Genomic DNA, 24,968 nt, shown 5'->3' with positions numbered 1-24,968 from the left:
CCTAAATATTCAAAAAATGTAAAGGTAGAGAAGTTGAATTTATTGAAAGACATGTCAGATTTTTGGGGTTTTGCTGCCACCGGATGTTCAGGGTGAGTCTTGCACAGCAAATATAGATTTTTTTTTTGTTATGTTTATTTTATAATGATTAAAGGACACTAATGTATGCAAACACTGATTTACAGAATAAATATTAAAATTAAACATGAAATAAAAATAATTTAAAGATCCTCTGATGGATTAGATTACCTAAATCAATGAATTCTATACTGTGCTCATCTACTGTATAAGATGTACATATATACTTCAGTTTTTCAAAAGCATCATTATAATTGAGAATGCCATGTTCTTCTTAAAATCAGGACAGATGTCATGAAGCCCAACAGGATCCCGAGAGGTAGTGAATAAGCCCAGTAGGGATGTGATGTGTGTGCAGCTGAAAACTCAGGCCCTTGAGGAAAGAGCAGAAGGTGTGTATTATGAAGGCAATGTATTACTTTTTTAAATGCAATTTATGTAAAATGTATTTCATCATTAAAAAAAAAGTGAATGAAATTAACTCACTCCATGCTTTCATTGTGGGTTCAGCCATACTACTGTGTCTTACTTCACATGTGTACTCGTCTCCGGTCCGTGGGGTGATAGTCATGTACTTGAACACTCTGAAGGTCCAGTCTTTGCTGTACATTAAGTCAGAGGTCTTTACCCTCACAATTGACTTATGGCCATTTTGAAAAAAGTTTATTTCAATGTCACCAGGGTAAAACCCCGTGGCATAGCAGTAAAGGACATTTGCTTTTCCTTCTTCCTCAGGAAACTCAGTATACACATTGACTGAAGGGCGTACTGTGGACAAGCAATATAATTAGATTAGTGAAAGATTCTGCAAAACAGAAGCAATTTACTTGTAAGTGGTGATCATCAGATTTACCCAAAAGTGGCTTTGATGAGTTTGTTTCCTCTTTGAGTTTTTCCAGGTATTCAGCTTGTCGATAGAATCCCTTTGTCACTTCGCCCAGGCAGAAAATGCTGTCGCGCTTCTCTAAAACAGAAAATCCGGCGCTTGCACTGGGACGTAGGGCAAATGTTTTATTTTCCTGGTCAAAGTATGCAAATACGCTGTCATTCACCAAAACAACAACTGCCTGATCCATGGACCCGTTTCCCATCATGCGAGTATAGGCCAGGACATTTACTGTATGGTACTCTGAAAAGAAAGAGAGTAATGATAAGGAATTGGTCAGTTTTTTTTATTTATAAATATGCATTTCTGTTAGGACCACTATTGTCAAAGATGATTGACAATATAGTTTGGATTGGCGGTATGGTTCTGTTCTGGGCAAGAAGAGCAGGAAGCGCAGCGACAACCCCCATAGGCTAAACAAAACAGAACCAGCATATATGTATTGCCGATATCATGTGTTCTTAATGACAATAATTGAATGTAACAACATGAATCAAGTGAAAAGACAGTCTGATTTGAAGAGAAAGGCAAAGTCCTGACTGGACGAGAGGAGGAGCTGGGGATGGAGGAGGGTAAATATTCTGCCTTCACATGCCATCGGAAATTTCCTACTTCCCACTTCTGAAGTCGTGATTATGAGCTCATTGCATTCAAGTGTCTGAAAGAACAGGAACCATGGAGGACACCACTGACACCATGTCTATTAGGCTATTTGGGAAAATCGTATTAAAGGCAAAATGATATTTAGCATCCCATTCATTGGCAACCATATAAACATTCACCGTCACCACGCTATCTATAGTCATAATGGATGTAGTAAACCTCTCTCCCCTGGCCTCAAGAGGCATGTTAGCCTGTGGGCTTTAGCATTCTTGTTAGTGCAACCGCCTGAGACTTTGGTTCGAATCCCGCTCAGACTGGTTACATTTGGTGTCCCAGATGGGAGTGAGGATTAGGGGGTGAGTGTAATGGACGTAGGCCAGTACCCAGCAAACACAAAACGTTGGCACAACGTACCCAACCTCCTAACAACGTTTTAACAACATGGCCAAAAGGTTGCTATAACTACATTGTGTGGTGAAGGTTGTTACAGCGTTGTCACAATGTTGACATTAAACCACCATTCAGGGACATTGCTTAAGGTTGTGCCTAGGGTGTCTGGACAACCACTGGACTACATATATACTCGTCAGTCGTCACTGCCCTGAAGTGCGAAAATCAGCCTTTTAAATTTTAAATTTTAGTTTTTCATTTGATTTGTCTGCTATTTAGTCTCATTCGTTTCTTTGCTCCTCTGGATTTGTTGATGTTTCCTGGACTGATTCCGAGCTTCATCACCGGCTTTCGACTATACGCTCCCCTGTCTGACATGTACAGAACCAGGTTTTGTTTATTTAATGTTCTGATCTGCCTTTGCTTTTTATGTTTTATTTATTATACTTAAAAGAAATGTGCATATTCGTTCAATTTTCACAATTTGTATGACTTTTGGATGTGCAATTTGATTACCATGCAGTTTTAATAAAGTTGAATGAACGTAACCTTCTGTCATTTTTACTCTTCAAAGTGTACACTTGCAGGTGTTGATTCTAATTAGGCTAATTTACTGATAGGTCCATTAAATAATAATAAGGATACACAATATTTAAAAAGTAGGGTGAATACTGGTAAAGTGGGACACTTTCTAAAAATGTACCTTCTGCATAATGTTTTATTATGATCCAAATGTCTTAGCCCCTCATATGATACTATTCTAAATAGCTTAAGAGCTCTACTCTACTATACAGAATAAAAAAGAAAGAAACATTAAACACAGGATGGATGACTCTTCCTCAAACACACACATGGACCCCAAACCACATTTTTCCAGGCGCTACTGTCAAACTGGGACACCTTTATTGGCAAACTGGGACACTTCAAACACATTAAATTGTTATTCAAATGTAGGCCCAATGAATTAAATACACAATAACAATATAAACAACAACAACAAAAATAATAAAAAACACTTTTTTTTTAAGGAGGGGTGCAGGTACAGCAGATTCTTTAAACCCCTCCCTCCCTCCCTCGCCTGTCCTCAATAATTTGTATTGGGTTTTGGTTTTTGGCTATTAAAAAAATAGAAATCTTCATAAACATTTTTTCTTATAGGTTCATTTTATTCCACACAGGCTAAGTTTCATTTCTTTTTGTTGAAAATATTTTTGCAAATATTGCAAATGTCCCAGCCATCCAAGCTTGTACCCTTATTGGCATTGTTTTTTAAAATCAGTTTACAATCTTTGTTGAAATATCTAGCTAGCTAACTACACTTATGAGGGGCATACAAAAAGGGAATTGCCCCATTAGTAATTCCCCCATTAGAATGACTTAAATGGCTGTCCCAGTTTGCCAGTAATACCCTGTCCCAGTTTAACAATACGCTATTGGCATAAAAAATCACATAAAAAACTAAAAAACAAGATTCATATGAATGTGATTTTTACAAATTCTGATTCACCATTACATCCTATAACAAAATATATAACAATTACAAATGATCCATGAGTGTTTTAATTTTTATAATCTTAACATTATTCACCTCAGAATGCTATGTCATTTTACTTTACCGTCTCGGTTCATTGTAAGGTTGTTGAAAATGGTGTGCCACACCCCCGGAAGTGATGTCATAGCCACAGAATCTATATTTTTTTATCACATACTTGTTTATGATGAGCTCAGCGTTGATTTTTAGTAATGGAATCATGTAAAGATAGAAATTAAGACGCTTAACTGTCCCACTTTGCCAGTATTCACCCTATGTAATTATCTAACATCTGACTAATTAAAAATGAACCTCAAAACATAACGTGCTAAATGGGGGATATCTATAGGCCTATCTAGTATAAAGAAAAATATATTTTTTAAATTGTCAGAACGTTGTCGCTCAGTTGCTGAATGTCGCGCAACAACATTGCTCCAGCCCTGTCGCGTCTTACAATTCTACGTTGTTACAATGTTGCGAGCACGTAGACAACGACGTTGCCATAGTAGAAATGCAACCTGCCACAGACGTTGCCACAACGTAAATGTGTTTGCTGGGTAAGAGCTGTTGGCATTCATATCCAATTTATATCTAGGAAACTAGGCAGAATTAACTCCTGAGCAACTGTAACCGGACCTACACAAATATTTTTTTAAAACGTATTAAACTAATATGAATACAAAGATCGCATAGTCTGAGAGTAAAAAGTAAAAGAAACCGTTTTGAATCATTTAACGTTACCTGTCCACATTGTGATGATCTGTGGATACAGCAGAAGAGTTAACACTGATGTTCGGACAGTTAATATTTCCATGTCTGCTAATTCTTTGCTGTTGTTCTGTTGTCTAATAAATGGTGGTCCTATGTTTCATCACACTGGTTTGTGTACACACTTTCACTTTTGTTCTTCCTGTGGTATCATTTTACAGAATTTGTTGTTTTGCTTTCACATTTTACATAATGTAGAGACGAGGAAAGAGCAAAATGCTGGCTTTTCTCCTCATTGTGGCTTTTCATGAAATCATCCTTGGCGCAGGTAGGACTGTCCTTAGAGGATTACCCTTTGCCAATATATTTTATAGATGTGTATGTAACTAAAGCACAATTTACTTGCGTTTAGTTGTTAATAGGCTATTGCACTGTGGGGAAATATAATACAGGAGGAAACTTTATTTGGATGTTGAATTTGGATTCATGTGCAATGCATTTTTGAACGGAAGTAAACAAGGCTATATAAATATAGGCTATGTCAATAATCAGAGGACGCTGACATCTAGTAGGTTTTAAAGCAGCATAACCTTGGTCCAACATGTAATTCCTCCAAATATGATGTCAGAAAGATTAAACCATTATATTAGAACCATTATACCATTTCCTGAGAATGAACCAGTATCAATGTTCTGTGCATATTTTCATTTAAAATTATTGACAATAAAAAAGAGTTGATGTTATTGTTTTCCTTTAGAAGAACATGCATACCAGCAGTTCATCGAGTGTGCATTCGACAGTCAAGGGCAAGTAGACCATACATGGCGCTATGGGTATGATGGTAAAGACATCATGCATGTGGATTTGGTGAAGAAAGCTGTGGTTGCTACCAGTGAACCTGGTAAAATGTTAGAAGAAGAGAGAAAACATATGGAATACATTAAGAGGAAAGAAGAAAAACTAAAGATGGTGTGCTCTGCTGTGAAAACTGTCTTCTTAAAGTCCAACAATTCTCTATCTAGGGCAGGTAAATTTAAACAAAGCAACCCTCATTGCCAGATTTATAATAAACAAGGATGTTAGAATTTTTTTTTTATTTATTTAACAACACATAGTGCTATAGTAGGCACCTGAGACTTTATACTGTACTATATAGATCTTATAAATCTCAAAATTTCAACCCAGTTTTATTCAAACTGTTACTTTTTTTCTTCTTCAATGTAGCAAAACCAGCAGTGCTTTTATCTGCTGGAGGAAAACAGGATCAGAAATATCTTAAATGTGTTGTGCATGGCTTCTATCCGAATGTCATCCGAGTGCGTTGGACCCAAAAAGGAAGGCCGGTCTATTTTGGTGTATCAAGTACTGGAATACTCCCGCACAGAGATGGCACATTTCAGATGACCTCCTATCTTAGCCTTATTAACATGAGTGCTCACGATGTTACCTGTGAGACTGAACACTTAAGCCTGGATGGGATATTGAGGAAAACCTATGGTAAGTGATTCAGAAGGGCATAAATAATTCATATGAGCATTGTGATAAATTATTATGTGAAAACTTAAATGACTTGCTCTGTCTTTTTGTTTCAGAGGAGAAATCACAAATCACAGAACATGTTCTTTGGGCAATGGCTGCCTTTTTTCCCGGTTTTGCATTGCCGGTGTTCCTAACTCTATTATTTATATTGAAAAGGCGACACACAGCAAAACCACCTGAGGACACAAGTGACAGATCAGAAGCATCTTTATCTTTGAATTTAATGAATATGTCTCAGGAAACATAAAATATAAAAGCGAGTGTGACTCCAAACCAAATATTATTTATTATCATTTTGACAAAAACTTTATTTTCATACATGTATAATAATTCTATAGAACTTAATCACAAGCATAGTATACACATAATTTCTGTATCTCTATAGGCAATAAAAGTTTATGCAAGAAAAGTTTATGCAAGAAATGTACATATATGTTACTAAAGTTGTGATGCTTGAGATTGTTGATCCCTTTTAAAAAAGTTTGTAAATGTTGTGGAACTTAATTGTCGCTGTAACTAGTTTATTTTGCATAGTCTAACATACAACACAGTATTGAAATTAGCTATGGAATTAGCATCACTTGCAGTCATTTATTTGCACACAATAAACAGGTCATTTATGGGAAATGCTGTATAGTACTTTAGGTAGTCTATTGCTTTAGGAATGTGAATTATTGTTTAAATCTTTTTAGCCTTTGTCATGTTTTAGCTATCTGTTTAACTCAGATCTTATGATTTGCACCTTATACTGTCGTATTAAATGTTAGTCTTTAAATGTATGTGTTTTTGGTTCCCTTGTTGATTAAATTTCAAAACATGTAAAGGGGCTACGTATATTGGAATACTTTAGAAAATGAATTGTTGATTAAATAAAAGGATAAAAACAACTGTTACCAAAGTCATAAACATCAGAATATAAATAGTGCGTCATACTAACATGTACGCGCTGAGCAAAATGATTGGCATCTTCAACAACCAATAGATCAACAGAAAATTGCCCTCGCACTTAGGCGCCAGTGCCTCAACCAATAGTAGAGCAAGACAATGCAGCTTCTCGACGGCGGAAAGGCCAGTGATTGGCTCCGAACACAAACTGGGCGGGACCACACGCTGCTGCAAGATCCTTGCAGCCATTTTCACGAAAAGTGTTGCGGCCGCCATGACTGTGGAAGATCCCGAAAAAACCTTCGATTATAAACACTATATTCTGCGTCTGCAGTCTCGCACCAGGTCATCTGTGAAACCGCCGGGGACATAAACAAAGCTGAGGGTATCAAAGCTGTGTTGAGACAGCGTTAAACATGAGACCGGATATAATGTCTGTTAAGCGTCTCATGTGTTGTTGAGACGTGTAAACCGTGAGTTTTTCTCCAGACTGTCAGTATATCAAAACCTTCAGCCAACGAGTGACTGATGCTCCTAACTCTGGTTGCGGAGAAGGGCCAGTTGCGTTTCCAACCATCATGGCTTTTGTGAGCCTCTTCTCCAGTCCCCCAAGCCCCGTACTTGACAAAAACATGACAGACTGTGAGCTGACAGGGGAAGAAAGGTCGAGTAAACATGTTCTTATCTGCAAATGCTTCACTGTGCAGGTTCATGTGTGTGAATGTGAATCTTTTGGCACCTATCTTGTTTTTTTTATTCAACGTCAAGTCTTCGTTTTCGATTTTGGACAGGCCTTTCCCCCAGTTCACTAAGTAGTGGTCATGTTTTCCTGCATGCACTTTCATTTTAATATCTGTTAAAGAGGAAAGAAAGTGACACTGCTCATCTTTGTCAGTTTTCATTGTTTTCCCCCACTTGGTTTGCGCTCTTATCTAGCTGACTTTGAAGGACATTTGGGTTTTTGTAGAAGGCTGTAGCTGGTTATTATTACAGTAATGTAAATAAGTCGTTTCAAGGCTGTTGAATATGTAAATGGAAATATTATGCCCCGCCCACTCACGTACCATCGGAACGCCCCGCCCACCTGGGAAAGGAAAACATGTCTGGTAGGGATTCGTGGCAGGACTGTTGAGGCTTTGTAAGCCATGCGTTGAGCTGTTGTAATTGTCAACCAGGTCAGGTTGACAAGAGTCTGACATAAGTTGAAGTTTATCTGCCCATTGTTAACTTGACATGAAAACTGGCCCAGTTTATTTTCTTTAATGCATTCATGGTTTTATTGAGCACCATTCATCATCACAATGTTTATAACATCACACTGCGTGTTGTCCATACTTGTCAAATGGCATTGTTAGAAATTGTTGAATCGGTTCATTGAAACAAACATTCACATCCCAATTGGTTTTAATCCAACAAGAGTTTGTTGCTCCATTAATGTTGCAATGGGCATTTAAGAGGATAGTTTATGTAACTCTGGAATTATTTTTATTCATCACAATTTTTATAACGCTGTGTTGCCCATTTTTGTCAAATTTCCTTGGCATAATTGATGTTAAATCAATTTATCGAAATGGTCATGTTTTTGAACTCATAACTAGATCGGCCTAGAATAAAATAAATATTAAGTTATGTAACAGATAACGTTTCCACCCCTCCCTACTTATCTAGGGCATTTTGGAGGCTTTTTTGTCCTGATTCCTGAATAATTTCTGACCCTTATTCAGATGCATTTATATCCCATTAATATAATTGCACTTCAGTTGCAAATATGACCAACAGTGATATAGCATGCGTTATTGAATAAAGAGATAGCTGGCTTGGCCTTGACAGAATCCACATGCAAAATGTCTCATTTCAATTCCAAAACATGCCAGCTGTTTTTCAGATAGCTTTTTACAGCAATGTCTCACATCTGCGTGTGCATTACATGCATTTAGTTTCAATCTAAATTTAGCCATGAGATCATTGGTCGTATGTTTAATATTGAAGAAGTGTAATGTGTTTTAAATATTGTAATCATTGAGTTTTGCTTCCATTTCCCCTTGTTTTTGCCCTCCAAGTTCAACACACCCAAGTTTGTCATCAAACCACTGATCTCACATAGTGACCACATCCTCCTGTTTACAGACGTGTAGAAACATTTTCTCGTTGGGTTATTAAACACACTAAGGGCCATTTTTTGCTTGTTGAATGCGAAGTCACTGTATGTAAAAGCCATTTATTTAGCTGTAATACCCAGACGTGAAAAAATCCAATAGATCTTGGTTTCTTTCTACAGTGTCATGGCCTACTTTGTCTAAAACTGAGAGACCTTCAGAGCCTCAGTGTTATCGTGTCCTTGTTCTCGCTCCAGACTTTAACGCTGAGAAACTGTTGGGAATTTAACGACTGGCAAAACAAACATTCACGTCCATTTTGGTTTTAATCCAAAAAGATTTTTCCATTGATGTTGCATTGGGCATTTAAGTAGAAAGTTTATGCCCCAGGATTATTTGACTCTGGAATTACCAAAAAGATTTATTTAATCTTAAACATATCCAAAACACAACTTAATAAAAAAAAAAAATATATATATATATGTATATAAGCTATAATGAAAAGCAAAGCAAACTGTATTGTTCGTATCCAGCCTATGATCTTTAGAATAGAAGCTTATTTTTTGTGTTATATTCTTTTTAGTTATTTTTACTTTTTGATTTACAAGAATTGTATATGTACTGAAGAAAACGAGTGTTGTTTGCCCAAGCAAAACTGAACGACACTATACTATGGTGTTGTGGGTGTTTGCCAGTGCATTGCTATGCAGCTTCTAGGATGTTCTTTGAGGTTGCTAGAGCATTGTGGGTGGATGGCATAATTCTTACTTCATAACAAACTCCTAACTGAGTATGCACATTAATAGTAGTGTTTCTATACTGTTTTGCCTAGAATATTTATTTATTTCACTGATTTGATCAGTCTTTTCCTGGCTTGATCGTTTTTGTTAATGATGTTATGCCCAAATGTTTTCTTACAGGGAGGATGGTGAATTGGAGGATGGTGAAATAGATGATGAAGGCATAAGCATAGAAGAAGTAAAGGAAAGTAAGGAAGAGTCTGAAGGGGCCGAGAAAGACAAAGAGAAGGTGAAAGACGAGAAGTCACACCGGCATTCACGAAAGCGACACAGGAAAATTAAAGAAAAGCGACGGTCGAAGAGGAGACGACGAGACCGGCAAAAGGTAATCTATCATTGCATTTTTTTTGTTTTTGTTTTTACCTTTTCTTTAATGCTTTTTTTCCACCAATTTTTTCCAATTTCAGCATCACTCTCCATCCAGTGGCTCCAGCTCGGACAGCTTTGACTCTGAGCATGAGCGTCAAGAAAGACCTAAGAGCAAGAAGAGCAAAGGGACATATCGTGACCATGACAGCGAGTTGTCTCAGGTGAGTTCAGGGTTTTCCCTACAGAATTTTAAATTTCATTATCATCCCGCTCTAATTTCCCGCTCTACCTTTGATGCCAGCGTGAAAATGAACCTGTAAAACCACCGAGATCAATGCAGCACAAGAACAGCGATCTGGACAAATACAGTGACTACAGTGAAGAAAAGTATGACTATGATGACGAGGATGATTTCTCAGAGGAGTTGTCGAAATACAAACATGCTAAGGAGTCATCTGGTCGTGGCAGAGGAGGGCCACCGAGGGACCAGGCCAAGAGACCAATTATGAAGGGACAACAACAACAACAGCAGCAGTGTATGTTTGTTTACTTCAAAATATTATAGAGGTCTGCATGGAAATTCATTTGAAGCCCCAACAGACTGAACCGTGTGGTTATCTCTTGCTCTTTTGCTTGTTATATAGTTGGTGGGCAACGTGGTAGAGGTCGTGGTGCCCTTGGCAGGGGGCGAGGAATGCCCAACAAAAATAAGAAACAAAAGGGCAAGAACTGGGGCCGAGGCCGTGGTCGAGGAGGAGAGCAGGGTGGAGGAGACATGGTGAGAATTTCTCATTTTTGATCGGATCATCACCATTAGGATCTCAGAGCACTCACTTATATGTCGTCATATGTCTTGTAGCAGGAATCTAAAGGGCCGCCCAGTTTCCAGAAGAAGCGTCCAATCATGAGCCAGGAATTCATTAATCAACATACGGTTGAACACAATGGGAGGCACATTTGTAAATATTTCCTTGAGGGTCGATGCATCAAAGTAAGCTATTACAAATCTATGATACAAATACATCACACACAAACGTTTAATATTTGTTAAAAATGTGTGCATGCTTTTAAGATCTTTTATTCATATTGCTTACAGGGGGACCAGTGCAAGTTTGAACATGATAATGTTGTTCCGGAGAAGAAAAAGGAACTGTGCAAATTTTATGTCCAGGGATACTGTACCAAAGGAGATATCTGTATATACATGCACAATATCCTTTCAAAACCTTTATTGGATGAGATTAACTGTAAAAGAGATAATCTTCACATGTCTTTAGGGCTTTCTCTTGTTAGGAGCCAAGCACTGAATGTGCGTAGGCACCTATTGTAATCGTTTGTGTTCTTCTTTTTCTTCCGCTTCTTCTTCTTTCACGCTTGAGTCTTAAGGCAGCCCATAGACCGGCTTGTGGGAATGTTATGAAATTTGGCACACAGATAGAGGACAGTCTGAACATTAACCACAACAAATTTGTAGTTTCTTAACTCAATCCCACTAACGTCATCTTCATTCCCACTAACGTCATCTTCCCTCAATCCCTCATCTTCAGACCATGGTGACAAAAAGTTATGCAATTTAAGTTGATTCGTCAATCCGGTCTCGAATAATGCGCGAAAGAATTCGACGATGAGCAAAATTGGACGTGATGCTGTATCTCCGCAACGCTTTAGCGCATTCTGACCAAACTTGGTGTGTGTAATGACAACCATGACCTAAGGGTACATGCACAGTTTCGACACAGAGCCACCTAGTGGTCGGGAGATATGAAAAATGTCTCTTTTTTGCTTATAACTTTTGAACGGTTTGGCCAAATGTCACATATTGGGTGTCGGCCATTTTTTATTTTGTGTTTAATTAAACATTGTTGTATCGTTACGAAACTTGGTAAGTGTCATCAGCACCATGCCCTGAAGGTACTCAAAAAGTTTCGAGACAGCACCACCTTGTGGTAAAAATTCTAATGAAATTTCCAAAAATGTTAATAGTTTTCGATTAACTTAAGCCCTATTATAATGAAATTTCTTGGGTCATGCCAAAAACAAAGATACAAATTTTGCCATAGTCGGATTAACTTCCTGTCCCGCCATTTAGATTTTCTTTTAAAACCTACTTTTTCGAACTCCTTCTACACCATCTGTCCGATTTTCTCAAAATTCGACTCAAATCATCTTCAGACCATGTTGGCAAAAAGTTATGGATTTCGTGTCTATAGACGAAAACATTTTTGTATACCGCAGAGACAAATTTGATGGCATGATGCCAAAACAAGTCTGTGTTTCTGCAATGCTTTGACTTATTGACACCAAACTTTGCATGTGTCATTATGACCATACTCTGACCACACCACATCAATTTGGTCACAATCTTTTTCAGCCATTTTGCCTAAAATCATCTTAATATGTCTTAATCATTGTTTACGGTTGGTCTGATGCTGGCATGACTTATCGTGAGTTCTTTGTGCTTGGCCCTTTAATTTACGCTTGCAGCTTTATTTTTTCCTTGTTTTGGACCTTGACCTTAAAGCTTATGTGAGTATCCTTGCAAGTTCTTTCACACCGGAGCAAAGTGTTATCAAGGAGATAACTGCAAGTTTTCCCATGAGCCTTTAACCGATGTTACCAAGGAACTTTTGGACAAGGTATGGGCTAACTTGTCACTTAACATTCAGTTTCCCTGCAAACACATGCACTTTATGCATATTTAAAATGCACTGATTTCCTGATAATTTTAAGTAACCTGGGATAATGTGCTTTGCTCAGCTATGCAATGGTAATAAAAAATGTGTTCTCAGCAACTGTCCAGTTCCAGGCTCAAAATATATATTTTTTGGCACTTTATATGCAGTCCAGTGGCAAGCAAGATGCATAAACAGCCAATATGTTAAGACTGTGTCTTAAGAACTAGTCTGACCCACAAGGGGAAATAAGTCTTACTTTTCAGATTCAAATTAGATCAATTTACTTTTTTATGTAACTAACAGAGAACAATTAGATGACTAACTTGTAAGAGTAGTCCAAGCAATTTATGCCACCAGCCACAGGTATGGAAATATCAATCTCATATCTAGCTAATTTTAAGTTTAAAAATATTTTCAACTCTTAGACATATTTGGTCAAATTCAACAAATAAAGCATGCAATGGAGACCTGATTGATGTCACACATTTTAGATCCTAAATACAGATGAGGAAACTGTCAATGAAGATGAGATGGAGTTAGCAGATCTGAGAAAACAAGGAATTGCTCCACTGCCGAAACCCCCTCCCGGAGTCGGATTGTTACCCACCCCTGGGCCTGGAAGTCCCCCGGATGGAGGAAAGAAGATCCCCTCTCTGTTTGAGATCAAAGTTCAGCCTACTGTGGACTTGGCACAGAAGATTGCTCTAAGGTACTATTAGCATTTATTGACTGAATCCCCTTTTAACTGTGTTTACATCCAGAATATTTGGTCAAGATTGGCCTGTTTACATCCGTTTCATAAAGTCATAATAAATAGTGGATTCCCACCTATTTTTTGCAAGTCAAACTACTTTAAAATAATAGAAAAGTAAAGTTCACAAACTTTTCTCCCCAATAGTCCAAATGAGTGACACTGAAATACGGTCATCAATTTAGTGATGGACAATAACTTTATTTTAGAGCTTCTGTAAAGCCAAAACAATCTCTGTTACTTTGATTTCCTATTATCACTGTAAAGCTGCTTTGAAACAATCTATATTGTTGACTTGACTTGACTTAGTTATGATTTTATATCTTGATATTTTATTTGGGCATTGATTTGTAGTGTATTTTATTGCAGGCCCAATTTCTACAACAGTGCATCTCCCCCTGCTGGACAGTTTCAAGGTGGTCCACAGTTTGGAAGTAGCCCTGAGGATATGCAGGCTGGCAATATGATGTCTTCTCCACCCAATCCTTCCCATCCCCCTCATCCAGGCTCCATAAGGAGCCCTCCCCTACCATTCACTGGTCCAGGAATGCCCCAGAGTCCTCCAGGCCAACCTCCACCCCAAGGCTTTGGTCAGTGCTCTCCAATGCCACCTCCAGGTCAGCCTCCTCCTTTCCACGTCAACATGCAGCACATGAACCATCCTCCATTGAATCACCAGGGGGCTCCATTTCAGCCTGTGCCTGACATGCAAATGAAAATGCCTTTCCCAAACATGGGCCAGATGCCCTCCGAGTTCTTCAAGAATTTGTTTAGCAGTCAGTCTCTGGCCCAAGGGGGTACGTCTTCATTTAGCTTTAAAAAGTTTGTTTCTATTAATATTAATGCTCCTAAAGCTTGATATTTATGAAATACACTATTTCTGTTGTACCTACAGATGAGGGACCCATCCAGGACTCCCAGCCACACGGTAACACTAATTCCAGTGGGATGCAGGACTTCCTGCCAGCTGTACAGAAGGTTTTGCTTTTACATCTAAACCAGAACAAGCAAGACTCTGACTCTCATAGGGACGAGGGATGTGGACAAGGGTCTGCACCTCCCAACAGAGAGAAAGGTTAGAGAGGGATGTTGAAAAATAAACATTTTGAAACAATATTGCTTTAACTTTGAACAATGGCGTGCTGCAGGAATGAGTTACGAAAATGGGAAAAAAGTTAGTTTTTTTGGTTAAATGTTTGAAATAAGGAAATAAGCTCAAGATATTTTATTACATGTCAAAATGCATCAGTAATACACCACTTGTGATTTAAAAAAAAAAAGTTTTTACATATCTTGAAAAAGGCAGTGGCTAAATGGGACTACAGAGGTTGTCGGGGACATTTAACATCATCATGATGAACAGGAAAACTCATCTACTCAATGTCTACTTTTACAGCCTAGTTGTGTTTATATTCACATTCTTACAAACTATTCTAAAACTTTTCAACTTGTTGATTTTAAATAAAGAATGATTACGTTTAGATGTGCACCAATAATGCAATCTTTTCCAATAATCAGAGTAAGGACCTAATCGCAGTAAAATGACGCGAGCAAACCTCTGCAGTCCCATTTACATCCAATTTTCGTTATTCTGATTATTCGCTCAAAAGTGTGGTTATTTCTACCGCCATTATTTGCACACCCCACAGCACAAATTATGAACTCGCATACATGTATGTGTAGGCATGTTACTGGCCACTACTTGCATCAAATACAAAACACATTTCTACCGACATATTGGATATTATTCGGTGCCGTCATGAACATAGCAATGGTGCAATTAAGATTTTAGTTTGATCAAACTATTGTGTTTACATGATGAGGTAAAGTTTAATGGCAATATTGCCAAAATCGCATTATAATTTGCAAACATACTCATTTAAAAAGAGTTGTCGAAAGCTTGGTGACGGAGTTGAAGTCAGGTTTGTTTATAGTCTAACTTTAACTTTCTAATTCTGGCAATTGTATTTAGCCTTCGAAATTCATTAAAACTGGGTTAATTTGTGAAGATTATTTTGAAGACAGAACTTGTCCTACAAAATTACATAATTCCTGCAGCACTCAAGTAGAACTTTTTTTTTTTTACATTAAAATATAGTCAAACCAGTGTTATTATTGGATAGTAATGAACTAGCAAAGATGGATAGTTCTTGGTTCCGGTTTGAATTCATATTCTAATATAATTTTTGTTTATTAGATGAAACCCCTAATTGGTACTCCAGTGACGAGGAAGAGGGCAGTAGCGTAACAGCCATCCTTAATTCTCTAAAGAAGCAGAATGATATGCTGAAAAACCAGCCAAGCATGCCACCAGCCGACCCTAGACTCCAAAAGGAGCGAGCATTGCCCTTCGATCCTCGAATAAAAACTGACCCGCGTCAGAGACCTCCGGACCCCAGGAAAGACGCTGGAGATGGTGTTGGGGATCCCAGGCTTGCCAGAGACCCACGCAAGCTGAAACCTATGGATGCCTCCAAACCTGACGCTCATCGCCACCCAAACCCCTCCAGGTCCCACAAACCGCCCACTGGAGAGGATGATGATGAGTTTGAGAGAGAGCTAAGGGAAAGAGCAGCCTTGATCCCATTGGATCCCAGTCCTGGAGCCACGCTGCGAGACCCGCGCTGTCAGATTAAGCCGTTTAGTCACATCCGGGTGGATATACTCCTCCAGCGTCCGGCCTTTGCTCAAACCGTGGTTTGGGCTCCAGAAGACCTCATTCCTCTGTTGATTCCCAAACAGGAGCACTCCATAAACCTGCCGCTCCCACCTTTAATAGCAGATGCTCAACTAAACCGTACCCTTTCCTCCCCTCCGGATCATCCTCCATCTGCAACTCCGTCTTCTCCTGATCCACGTCTCGCAGCCGCCCGCTTTAAGGAGGGTGTTAGTCGACTCGGGAGCCCTCCCGGTAGGACGGTAGATTCTCGCCACCTCCATTCGGACAAGCCCTTGGACCCACGTACTCACAAGACTCTTGATCCCAGAATCAGCCGATCTGGCAGCCTGGACTCCAAACCTCCAGGTGTGAGGGAGAGTCCATCAGGAGGAGGAGATCCACGGCTACAGCGTGGATCCTCAAACCAACCGGTTGCCGCTTCTGTTAAGCCTGATTCAGAGAAGTTGCCTCCGTATGCTCCCCGTCTGGCATCTTCCATCGGTGCAGGTCTTGATAGTCCAACCACGCTGTTAGGTGGGATCAGTTTATACGATCCGCGCAATCACAGCTTACTCTCCCCGAAACGTGAAAGCGAGGAGCACCCTAAAAAGTCGAGTATCCTAAAGCCTTCTGCGAAGCTCCAAAGCTCTCCACCACATGCCTCGCCGTCACAGGGAACAGGGATGGAAAAAGATGAAAAAAGTCCAGTTGATGACTCTGAGAGCAACACGAGTGGCTGTACGTCAAATCCTCCTCCTCCTCCTCCTGTGCCTACAGTAATGCCAGCGTCTCCGTGTTCGCCAGTCCGAGCGCCAGCTCCCGCTGTGCACAACTTGCCCATCCAGGCACTAGCAGGACTGATACGGCCTGCTTACACGGACCCACGCCAGAACAAACCTGTGGGATCTGCCGGTGGGACTCCGCAAGAGGATGAGGAGGACAAAGACAGTAAGAAGAAAGACAGGCCCCTGAGGGATGTCTTTAAAACCTTTGACCCGACAGCCTCACCATTCTGTCAGTAAACACACTTGTACTGAATATAGCTCATGCATTTACTGTATTCTGTACTTTGTATTCACCCTGCATGTATATGAAGCTTTTCTATTTATTTATATTTGTTTGTACACATATTCTCCACTGCTGCATCATTGTCTAAGCAGAGATATTTTTCTTTTGGCTCTTGTGTGTGTTTATAGATTCTCATTAGATAGTCAGTTGTATCACAGCAAAGGACTTTATTTGCTCAAGAAGCATTTTAAGTACATTTGTATCTGGTATATGGACACTTTGGTAAGCAGAGTCTGCTGATCAGGTGCGCATTAGTGACACATTGTTGCTTTAGAAGGTTAAAAGGGATGTGTGGCTTATAGTATTCATATTTGTAGTACTGTGTAATACATAAATCTATTAAAAATATACATTTTTGCTAAATTCCCACAGTATTTATCACATAACTACATACAAAGCATATATAAACACTGTAATATAGCAGAACTTCTATGTCTCATTTATCTAAAATGTGCATTTTCATCAAAGGTACAGTTGTGATTTTGGTGAGGAAAAAGGTTAACGTATGAGATTCCTTTCAGAGAGTCTCTATTGTAAATGGTTTTCTTTTTAACACTCGAGGCATTTTTCATCTTTTTTATTGTCATTGTTCTTTTGTGTAGATATTTTTTATTGTGTTAATGTATATTTTTCCACAGAAAATGCTGAATTGCTTTTGTGTTCTTTTACCATTAACTGAAATGCTAGTAAGGGAATTTAAATAAAGCAATCACTTTCTTCCTTTTTTTAATTCATTGTCTAAAATAAAATAAAAACAAATTATGTGATTCTGATGTTGACCTCAGTCATTGTTGTAGCCTTCTGCATTTTATTTGTTTTATAGTCAATGTTTATTCAGAGGCCATAAAAGTGCTCTGTGCAAAAAGGGTTCAATGTCACATCATTATTTGTTTCTAAGTACAAATTGTACACCTGATCTTATATCTGAAATGTATGTATGCTGGAAAATCTGTCGCCAAAAATGTTTGTAATTGAAACATATAATATAAAACAAACAGACAATGAGTTGAAAATGAACAATTAAATGCAACAAAACAAAAAAAGAACATTCTGAATGTAAGATTACAATCCTCGCAATTATTGAATGAGTAAATATGTATACCTCAACATATTTTTCTTCCTTTAGATTTCAGGAATATAAGTCAATATTTTTTGTATTTTTTCTACACATTAATTTTATAATATATAAATGTCTGAACATGTATAAGTATTGTAGTAAATGGTTTATAAATGTGATCAGGCATGCAATTTCTATTTAGACTTTGCATTATGCACATTATTTTTATGGACTCTGAAAACAAATTTGATTTGATTTTTTGACTTCTTTTATGGTTTCTCACTATACAATAACAACAGAATAAAACCAAAAGTTACAGGCAAAAATTAAGACCGTTTATTTCATGTTTACTCGTTTGTAATTCTCTAACACATTGAGGGGTGGAGCGAGGCTGGGAGCCGCTGAATGCTGGGAGGTCCTACGTAGCCCCAAATCATCGGTTTCAGGGTTGAGCTGTTCTTGAGCTCGGTGGATAAGGAGACTCTTTTTCCACTGGAAACAGAAAGCTGCTGCCTTTGCTGCTTCAGAGTTTGGCTCAGGTTGTTTCAAACCCTGTAAAATCAGATAGAGCCATTTAAAATTGAAAACATCAAAATTGATCATGCCAGATAACATACAAGAGAAGATAGACACCACTACTTTTTACTCATTCCATGGTGTAATGTAGCCTGGAAATCCAGACCTAAATCTGAAAGATTAATGGTCTGGCATCGACTAATGAAGATCGGCCAGCTCGAGGGGCGGCACCAAGCATGCATTTGAAAATCTCACTGCACGCAATTGGATAACACTACGACCAATCACAACAAGCCCCATACGCTACGCTACCAGTGGAGCTAACTGGTAGATTAGACTCTTGCCGTGTCCGGTCGGCAAAACAGCAAAAACGCCCTTCTTGCAAAGGAAGGATTCGAGCGCCGTCTTCTGTTCCTCTTTTAGATAAAAAGCCAAGTCTAACTCGTTCATTGTAGCGGCCAAAGCCGTTTCAAACAACTGGTGTTCATCCATAGCCATCTTGCAATGTTTACTAATGACTTCGACGTCACAGCGCTGTCGTCATCTCGCCTCTGGCCCGCCTATATCAGATAACCCGATGTGATTGGTGCTGCTCGGATACAAGGGCATATTTAATGAGCATCATTACTCGACGCCAGAGTAAACTCGCTGAGCAAATTCAACTTGTGCTCTCGCGAGAACTCTGGATTTCCAGGGTAGGTGTAATGCACCAGACTTTGGTTTCCTTTTTGCCTTGTCTGTTCACCACAGTGAACCTTTTGCTCCCTAAATCTTATTTTGGAGTAAAGCTTTTTCAACTTCTCTTACCCTGATGCAAGCAGTTTCTGCAGCTCGTACTCCTTGGATAACCGTCTGGAGTAGATTCTGTGCGTTCTTCACCAGGATCTCATCTGATGATTTGCACCCAGGAGTAACTGCATTAACACTGGAGAGACACCATGCACCCCTTGGGTCACATGAGATTGTTGCACGTTTAATTTATTGGTAATACTGTCGTTTAAACAAGATTGAATTTGTCAGTGATGTAGGGAAGAAAGACCTTCAACCAGAATTGTTGGGATTCAGGGAGATTAATATGCTATTGATTATCTCTCACCTAGATATGATGGTAAGTTGGTTGGAAATGGTAAGAATCTGCTCTGCAATGACACATAGCTCATCTGTGCAATGCTTGTCCAAACAGTGGTCCGCTATGACACGCACAAACTGGGTGATCGACTGGCCACTTGAGACGAGATCTTGAGCAGATGTTACAAAAGCATCTTTAGTCTACAGGGGAAACAAACTTTTGTCAATATGGGAACATAACCTTGGTTCAAAACAAAACTTTGAAAGTTTCTGACCTGGATTGGCCCTTTCTTCTTTAGGTACTGGGCCATGTGATATAGTTTATCTGCCATTTCTTTTGTCACCTTGACAATCTGGTTACCCTTGTCATCCCACTTCTCAGTCTCCCATTTCAGAAAGAGAGACGTGTAAGAGAGAGTTGTACCTACTAAAGTGAACACAGGACCTCCTGGGCTCCTCTGGGATGTCTCTTCCTAGGATAGATCAATTATATTTGACATGGCTTAGTCTAAATTGTTGTGTACAATTACATGAATCATAAACAATTGTGTTACCTTCTTTGATTCCTGATTGGGCACATCTGGGACACTGGTACTTGGTTTGCTTTTAATAGGAACTTGAATATTTGTGGAAATAGGATGTGGTGTTGCCTTTTGTGTCCGGGACATGATAAATCCACTAGACTCTTTGCCCTGCAAGCCATACTTGATCTGTTCCTTTGTGACCACAAGAATTCCATCCACTTTACTGAGTTCTTCAACAAGGTAATGTGCCTTTGCTGACCAGCACTGTGAGTGAACATCAAGAGTGAGAGTGTCTCCAAGAGTTTGCGTCTCTGCAATTAATCTGGCTCTACTCACAATGTCTGACATCTGAAATGTCAAGTGGTCATTAATGAATCTCAGATTGGACCTTTCCTTTGGGTCTCTAATGAAGTTGAAACAGTCCTGGATGGAGTCTGCGGCGTTTTTAACATTCTGCATAAGCAATTCTGAAGCACTTTCAAATTGTGCAAGTTTATCTTCAGTTTCCATGTCACTATCTTTTGTTTGGACCGAGCATGCCAAAGCAATAGTATTTTGAATGGCCATCACATAATCTTGGTTAACTTTGCTCAAAAGACAGCACAGTGCTTTCATTTTAATCTGAAGTTGTCTCTGAAGCAGCTCTGACTTCGCCAGCATCAGGGCGCTTGAGAGGGACACCGTACTAACCCCTTCAGCAGCCTGTAGGTAGGAGTCCATAAGCGTCTTCACATCTTCTTGTAGCTCTCCTAGCAGCTTAACTTTATAGGTGTCTCGACAGTTCAGGGAAGACAATCTTGCGGCTTCTTGTATACGAAGTGAGTTCTCGGACATTACTGCCAACCATTTCTTAGGTGTCATTTGATGTGTAATTAGGTGCCCCTTACCATCAGTAGTAGTAGTTCCCAACATCTTATCCAGTGAGTTCAACAGTACTTGGACAGACAAGGCCCAAAGCATGCAGTGACCATCAAGCTCATCAGTTCGAGTTGGTCTTGAACCCACTATGTCCGTGAGATTCTTAGTGTTGGTTTGAGCTTTTTGGAGCTTGCTCTGCAAAGACCCTATACTCTCATGGCACCCACCTATCAACTTTATATCTGCTGATGTCACGAGTTGCACGGCATCTGCACATAAACACATGACCTCAGTGAGTTCCTGTGTGATGGACTCCAACATATTTGGTACATAGTTTTGAAACATAGAGGATACAGCATGGTACCACATCCCAGCCACTGGCAGCAGTATCTTCCGCACATTTTTTATGAGGTCAGAGAATTGCGTACTGTGCTTATAAATGCTATCTGTACCCATGGCTGAGCTCATGGCTGTTTCCTGCGCTGTCTGAACTAGCAAGGGTGTCAATGACACAAGTTTGGACCGTAGACTTTCCACTTCTTCATTATCGGCTGCGTCTATGACACTTATGGCTTCTCTTGTAGCTTGGGCATAGCTATTTGAGAGTCCTAGAACTCCAGTGCAAGCCATGTTGAGAGCCTCTACATCTTTACCTTTGGTCATGCAGACAACTTCACACAAAAGAGGCAACAACTCAATATTGTGGAGATGTACAACAGCTTTAGATTCCATGACAGGTGCAACCCATGCTTCTTCTGTGATTGGCACAACATGGTCTATTGTTGTTTGAACAGCCTGATTCTCCAAACCAACTTCAAGTTGACAAGGAATTTCTTCACTAGTGGAACTTTGCACTGAAGATTCTGTTTTATCAGAGTCTGAAGGTAATCTTTCATGTTCTGAAATGGGCGTAGTACATGATACAGCACCAGCAGACTGGCGAGCTCCCTCCCGAAGAGGGCTAAGAAGATGTGGATGCTGCAAACCATCAAGTCCTTCACGTAGAATGTCAAAGTGTTTTAAAGCTGTTGAGACACTAGTAGAAAGCAATGAGAAAGCCTCGTTGCTAAGACTGGTGTGAGAATATATATCAGTGACACAGCTTGCAACTTCAGCAGCAGATTCTTCCGCTTGCTTTATCAGAACCAGGAGTCCATTACGGTAGATTGGATTGTCACTCCTACTGACATGTCTTCTCACAAGCTGGATAACCAAGCTCATATGGCCAATGAGCAAGCTTGCCTGTTTTGTGAGAAACTGTGTATCCTCATCTTTATGTGCCTCAATGCACCCCTTGAAGTTGCTCTCCATCTCCTGCAAAGCAACACAGACAAAGTCCTTCACGTTTATAATGCTACTACAAGCATGCAAGAGCTGCTCCATCTCCTCTGACCATCTCTGATGCATCTCTTTTAGTTTTTCCAGAGCTTCACTTGAACGCACCTTGTCTTCCTCAAAGTTTTGTACAAGTGCTGCAATCGCATGTTTCAGTCTCATAATGCATCCCCTCGAGTTCTCTACACCCTCAAGACTCTTTTCATCACACGCTAAAGCTGAGATGAAGCCAGCCACCTCTGATATTTTGTCAGCATGAGCCGTGAAGGATTCCAGTTGCACACAAAGTGTTTCCACATCCAACCCATCATCATCTTGCTCATCCTGGAAAGTATAGCCTACGGTGTGCACCAACTGTTCCAAGGGAGTTGAACTTGTGACAAATATGTTCATTACTTGCAACTGGCTGGCTTTTACCACAGCATCTTCAAGTTTGTGGATTTGCTCCAATAGGGAAGCACATGTTTTTGCAAGCTGTTGATCTTCACAGCATTTCATGTGTTGTGATATCTCTGACCAGAGCTGAAGGACTTGCTTGGAGTGTGCAGCAACCTCAGACTGAACATCCCTCCGAGACGTGTTTGCTACCGCCATGCTGTGAAACACTAGGTCATGAAGCATAACATCAAACCCACCATCTTTAACAGAAGTAGGGTCAGACAGCAGTCTTAGTATCTTGTTCTGTATTTCAGTGTAGTATCCACATGAACCCGTGGAAGCTGGTTCACAGTTGCTCTTGAGTGTGATTATGATGTCATTTACAGTTGAATCCACCTGGTTTAAGATGTACTGCTTTGCACCCTGAGCCTCTTCGCTGTGTGGATGTTTGATGGTCGTGTACATGGCAGTGTGAAGCATGGAAACACATTTTTTCAGGGTTTCCAGAGAAGCCCTCAAATGCTCTTGCTGTTTGCCGTCACGCAGTTCCTGAATTCTTTCCACCACTAATTTGTGAAGAAACAGCATTGCCTTTGAGTATACTTGAAATGCTTTTAATAAGGACGAGATGTTCGCTGCCGCTCCAACTTGAGAAAGACACTGCAGAAGCCAGTCAGCAGCTGCCGTGATCTTCCTTATAGTTGCATCATCTTCAACTAGGAGGATCTATAGTGCAAAAACAATCGGAACTGGGGGCATTTCAATCATGTAAGCCGATCATGTTTAGGATGGTAAACCTCTTTCTGCAAAACTCAAAAGATTTGATTGAAAGTTCATGTTTAATGTTTAAGAGTTAGGGATAGATTTACAGCTAGGGTTGCAGCACAACTCTAAATAAACTATGATTTCCCCATGTGAATTTTCCCCAACACAAACATGTAGGTGGTTCTCAACCCTGCCCCTGAAGGACCCCCAACACTGCACGTTTTCTTTGTCTCCCTTATCAAACACACCTGATTCAACTCATTAGCTCATTATCACATGGATTAATGAGCTGATGAGTTGAATCAGGTGTGTTTGATTAGGGAGACAAATAAAATGTGCAGTGTTGGGGGTCCTTCAGGGGCAGGGTTGAGAACCACTAGGCTAGGGCACCTAACTCTGGCCCTCAAGGTTCACTTTCCTTCCTCCATCCCTAATCAAACACACACGAATAAGCTAAACAAGGGCTGTGTCCAAAATCGCCCCCTATTCCCTCATTCACTATTCCCTAAAACGATTGAGTAAATTCGGAAACTGAGTGCCACTTTTGCTTGCTGTTTAAAAGCACACTATGCAGTTTCTGTTTTTCTCAAACAGCGACCCCTAAAGTCGCTGTGGAGTACTTATATTTAACGTTATTGTCATAAATACCACTCGCGCAGAGCCGTCTCTGCACTCTTCCGACCTTGCTTTCTTCGTTTTCTTCGTTGACTCTGTCATAAAGGATGCTTCATATGTTGTTGATGTATGTGACGTTGTGCCGTAAAGAAATTTGTCGGGGCGCCACCTCTCAAACTTGCGTTGCTGGTTTTGCCAGCGGCGTCCCCCCACCCTGCTTTGCTATCGGGATGATTCGCCCTCTACGAGTTCGTTTACCATCGAAATGATTTCAAAGCTGTTAAATTAAGGTACAAATCTTGCATAGTGTGCCTTTAATAATCATTTGAAACAGCAAACTGGCAGCTCCAGTAGTAAGATGGAAATATTTATCTTGAACTCTGTCATGGAAACTATGAATAAACCTTAATTAAACAATTAAATAATCAATTAAAAAGGACTTTATACCTGTATGATATTACACTGTAGCCACATTGGACCAGCGGTTTGGAAAATGGATGGATGGATGATTCAACTGCGGCGCCATCTTCTGGTCAGACGCGGTAATACATTCAGCGTTATGTCACGAAAGTGCGGACTCGTAGGAAGACCGTGAGTGCTTAGGGTGCCATTTGGGACAGGGCCATCGTCCACTATGGTCACCACTTTCGGACACCCCTACAAATGCTTGTCCCCTCTTGTGCCCTATTTAAGGGTATAGGGGGCGATTTCGGGCACAGCAAAAGTCTTCAGGATTAACAGAAAGTTACAGGCAGGTGAGTTTGATCAAGGACTAAAGAAAGTAAACACTGAGGTCTAGAGCTGAGAACCCCTGATATAAGCCTACAGTACAGTACACAACCCATAACTCTAATTTCAGAATACAGTTATCTTT

The 24,968-nt window shown here is 39.9% G+C and overlaps 3 protein-coding genes across 5 annotated transcripts; 2 read left to right on the top strand and 1 right to left on the bottom strand.

Annotated features, from left to right (window-relative positions):
• Positions 1-310: 310 nt before the first annotated feature.
• Positions 311-4,452, bottom strand: LOC311280054 (uncharacterized protein). Its single transcript, XM_084391934.1, has 4 exons — positions 4,230-4,452; positions 932-1,207; positions 565-846; positions 311-451 (listed from the first exon to the last, which is right to left on the bottom strand). Exons 1-4 carry the CDS (start codon positions 4,300-4,302, stop codon positions 327-329), a joined length of 756 nt encoding a protein of 251 aa, XP_084248060.1. The 5' UTR covers positions 4,303-4,452; the 3' UTR covers positions 311-326.
• Positions 3,939-6,558, top strand: LOC311280053 (H-2 class II histocompatibility antigen, E-D alpha chain). 2 transcript variants are annotated; one of them, XM_084391933.1, is made up of 5 exons: positions 3,939-4,045; positions 4,455-4,524; positions 4,954-5,223; positions 5,421-5,693; positions 5,789-6,558. In XM_084391933.1, the coding sequence occupies exons 2-5, from the start codon at positions 4,473-4,475 to the stop codon at positions 5,980-5,982; spliced, it is 789 nt and encodes a 262-aa protein (XP_084248059.1). In that variant the 5' UTR covers positions 3,939-4,045; positions 4,455-4,472; the 3' UTR covers positions 5,983-6,558. The 2 variants fall into 2 exon arrangements, with proteins under 2 accessions (XP_084248059.1, XP_084248058.1); XM_084391932.1 differs by having other exon boundaries at positions 3,988-4,045; positions 4,418-4,524.
• Positions 6,559-6,821: 263 nt separating this feature from the next.
• On the top strand, positions 6,822-17,745 carry zc3h6 (zinc finger CCCH-type containing 6). 2 transcript variants are annotated; one of them, XM_084391930.1, is made up of 12 exons: positions 6,822-7,284; positions 9,637-9,841; positions 9,924-10,046; positions 10,127-10,361; positions 10,470-10,603; positions 10,688-10,816; positions 10,922-11,036; positions 12,352-12,461; positions 12,992-13,209; positions 13,621-14,048; positions 14,147-14,326; positions 15,449-17,745. In XM_084391930.1, exons 1-12 carry the CDS (start codon positions 7,199-7,201, stop codon positions 16,930-16,932), a joined length of 3,447 nt encoding a protein of 1,148 aa, XP_084248056.1. In that variant the 5' UTR covers positions 6,822-7,198; the 3' UTR covers positions 16,933-17,745. The 2 variants fall into 2 exon arrangements, with proteins under 2 accessions (XP_084248056.1, XP_084248055.1); XM_084391929.1 differs by having other exon boundaries at positions 10,685-10,816.
• Positions 17,746-24,968: the final 7,223 nt, after the last annotated feature.

This window comes from Rutilus rutilus (genome assembly GCF_951802725.1).
Source record: "Rutilus rutilus genome assembly, chromosome: 20".
Classification (NCBI taxonomy): domain Eukaryota; kingdom Metazoa; phylum Chordata; class Actinopteri; order Cypriniformes; family Leuciscidae; genus Rutilus; species Rutilus rutilus.
This window is presented reverse-complemented; position numbering and strand designations above follow the sequence as displayed.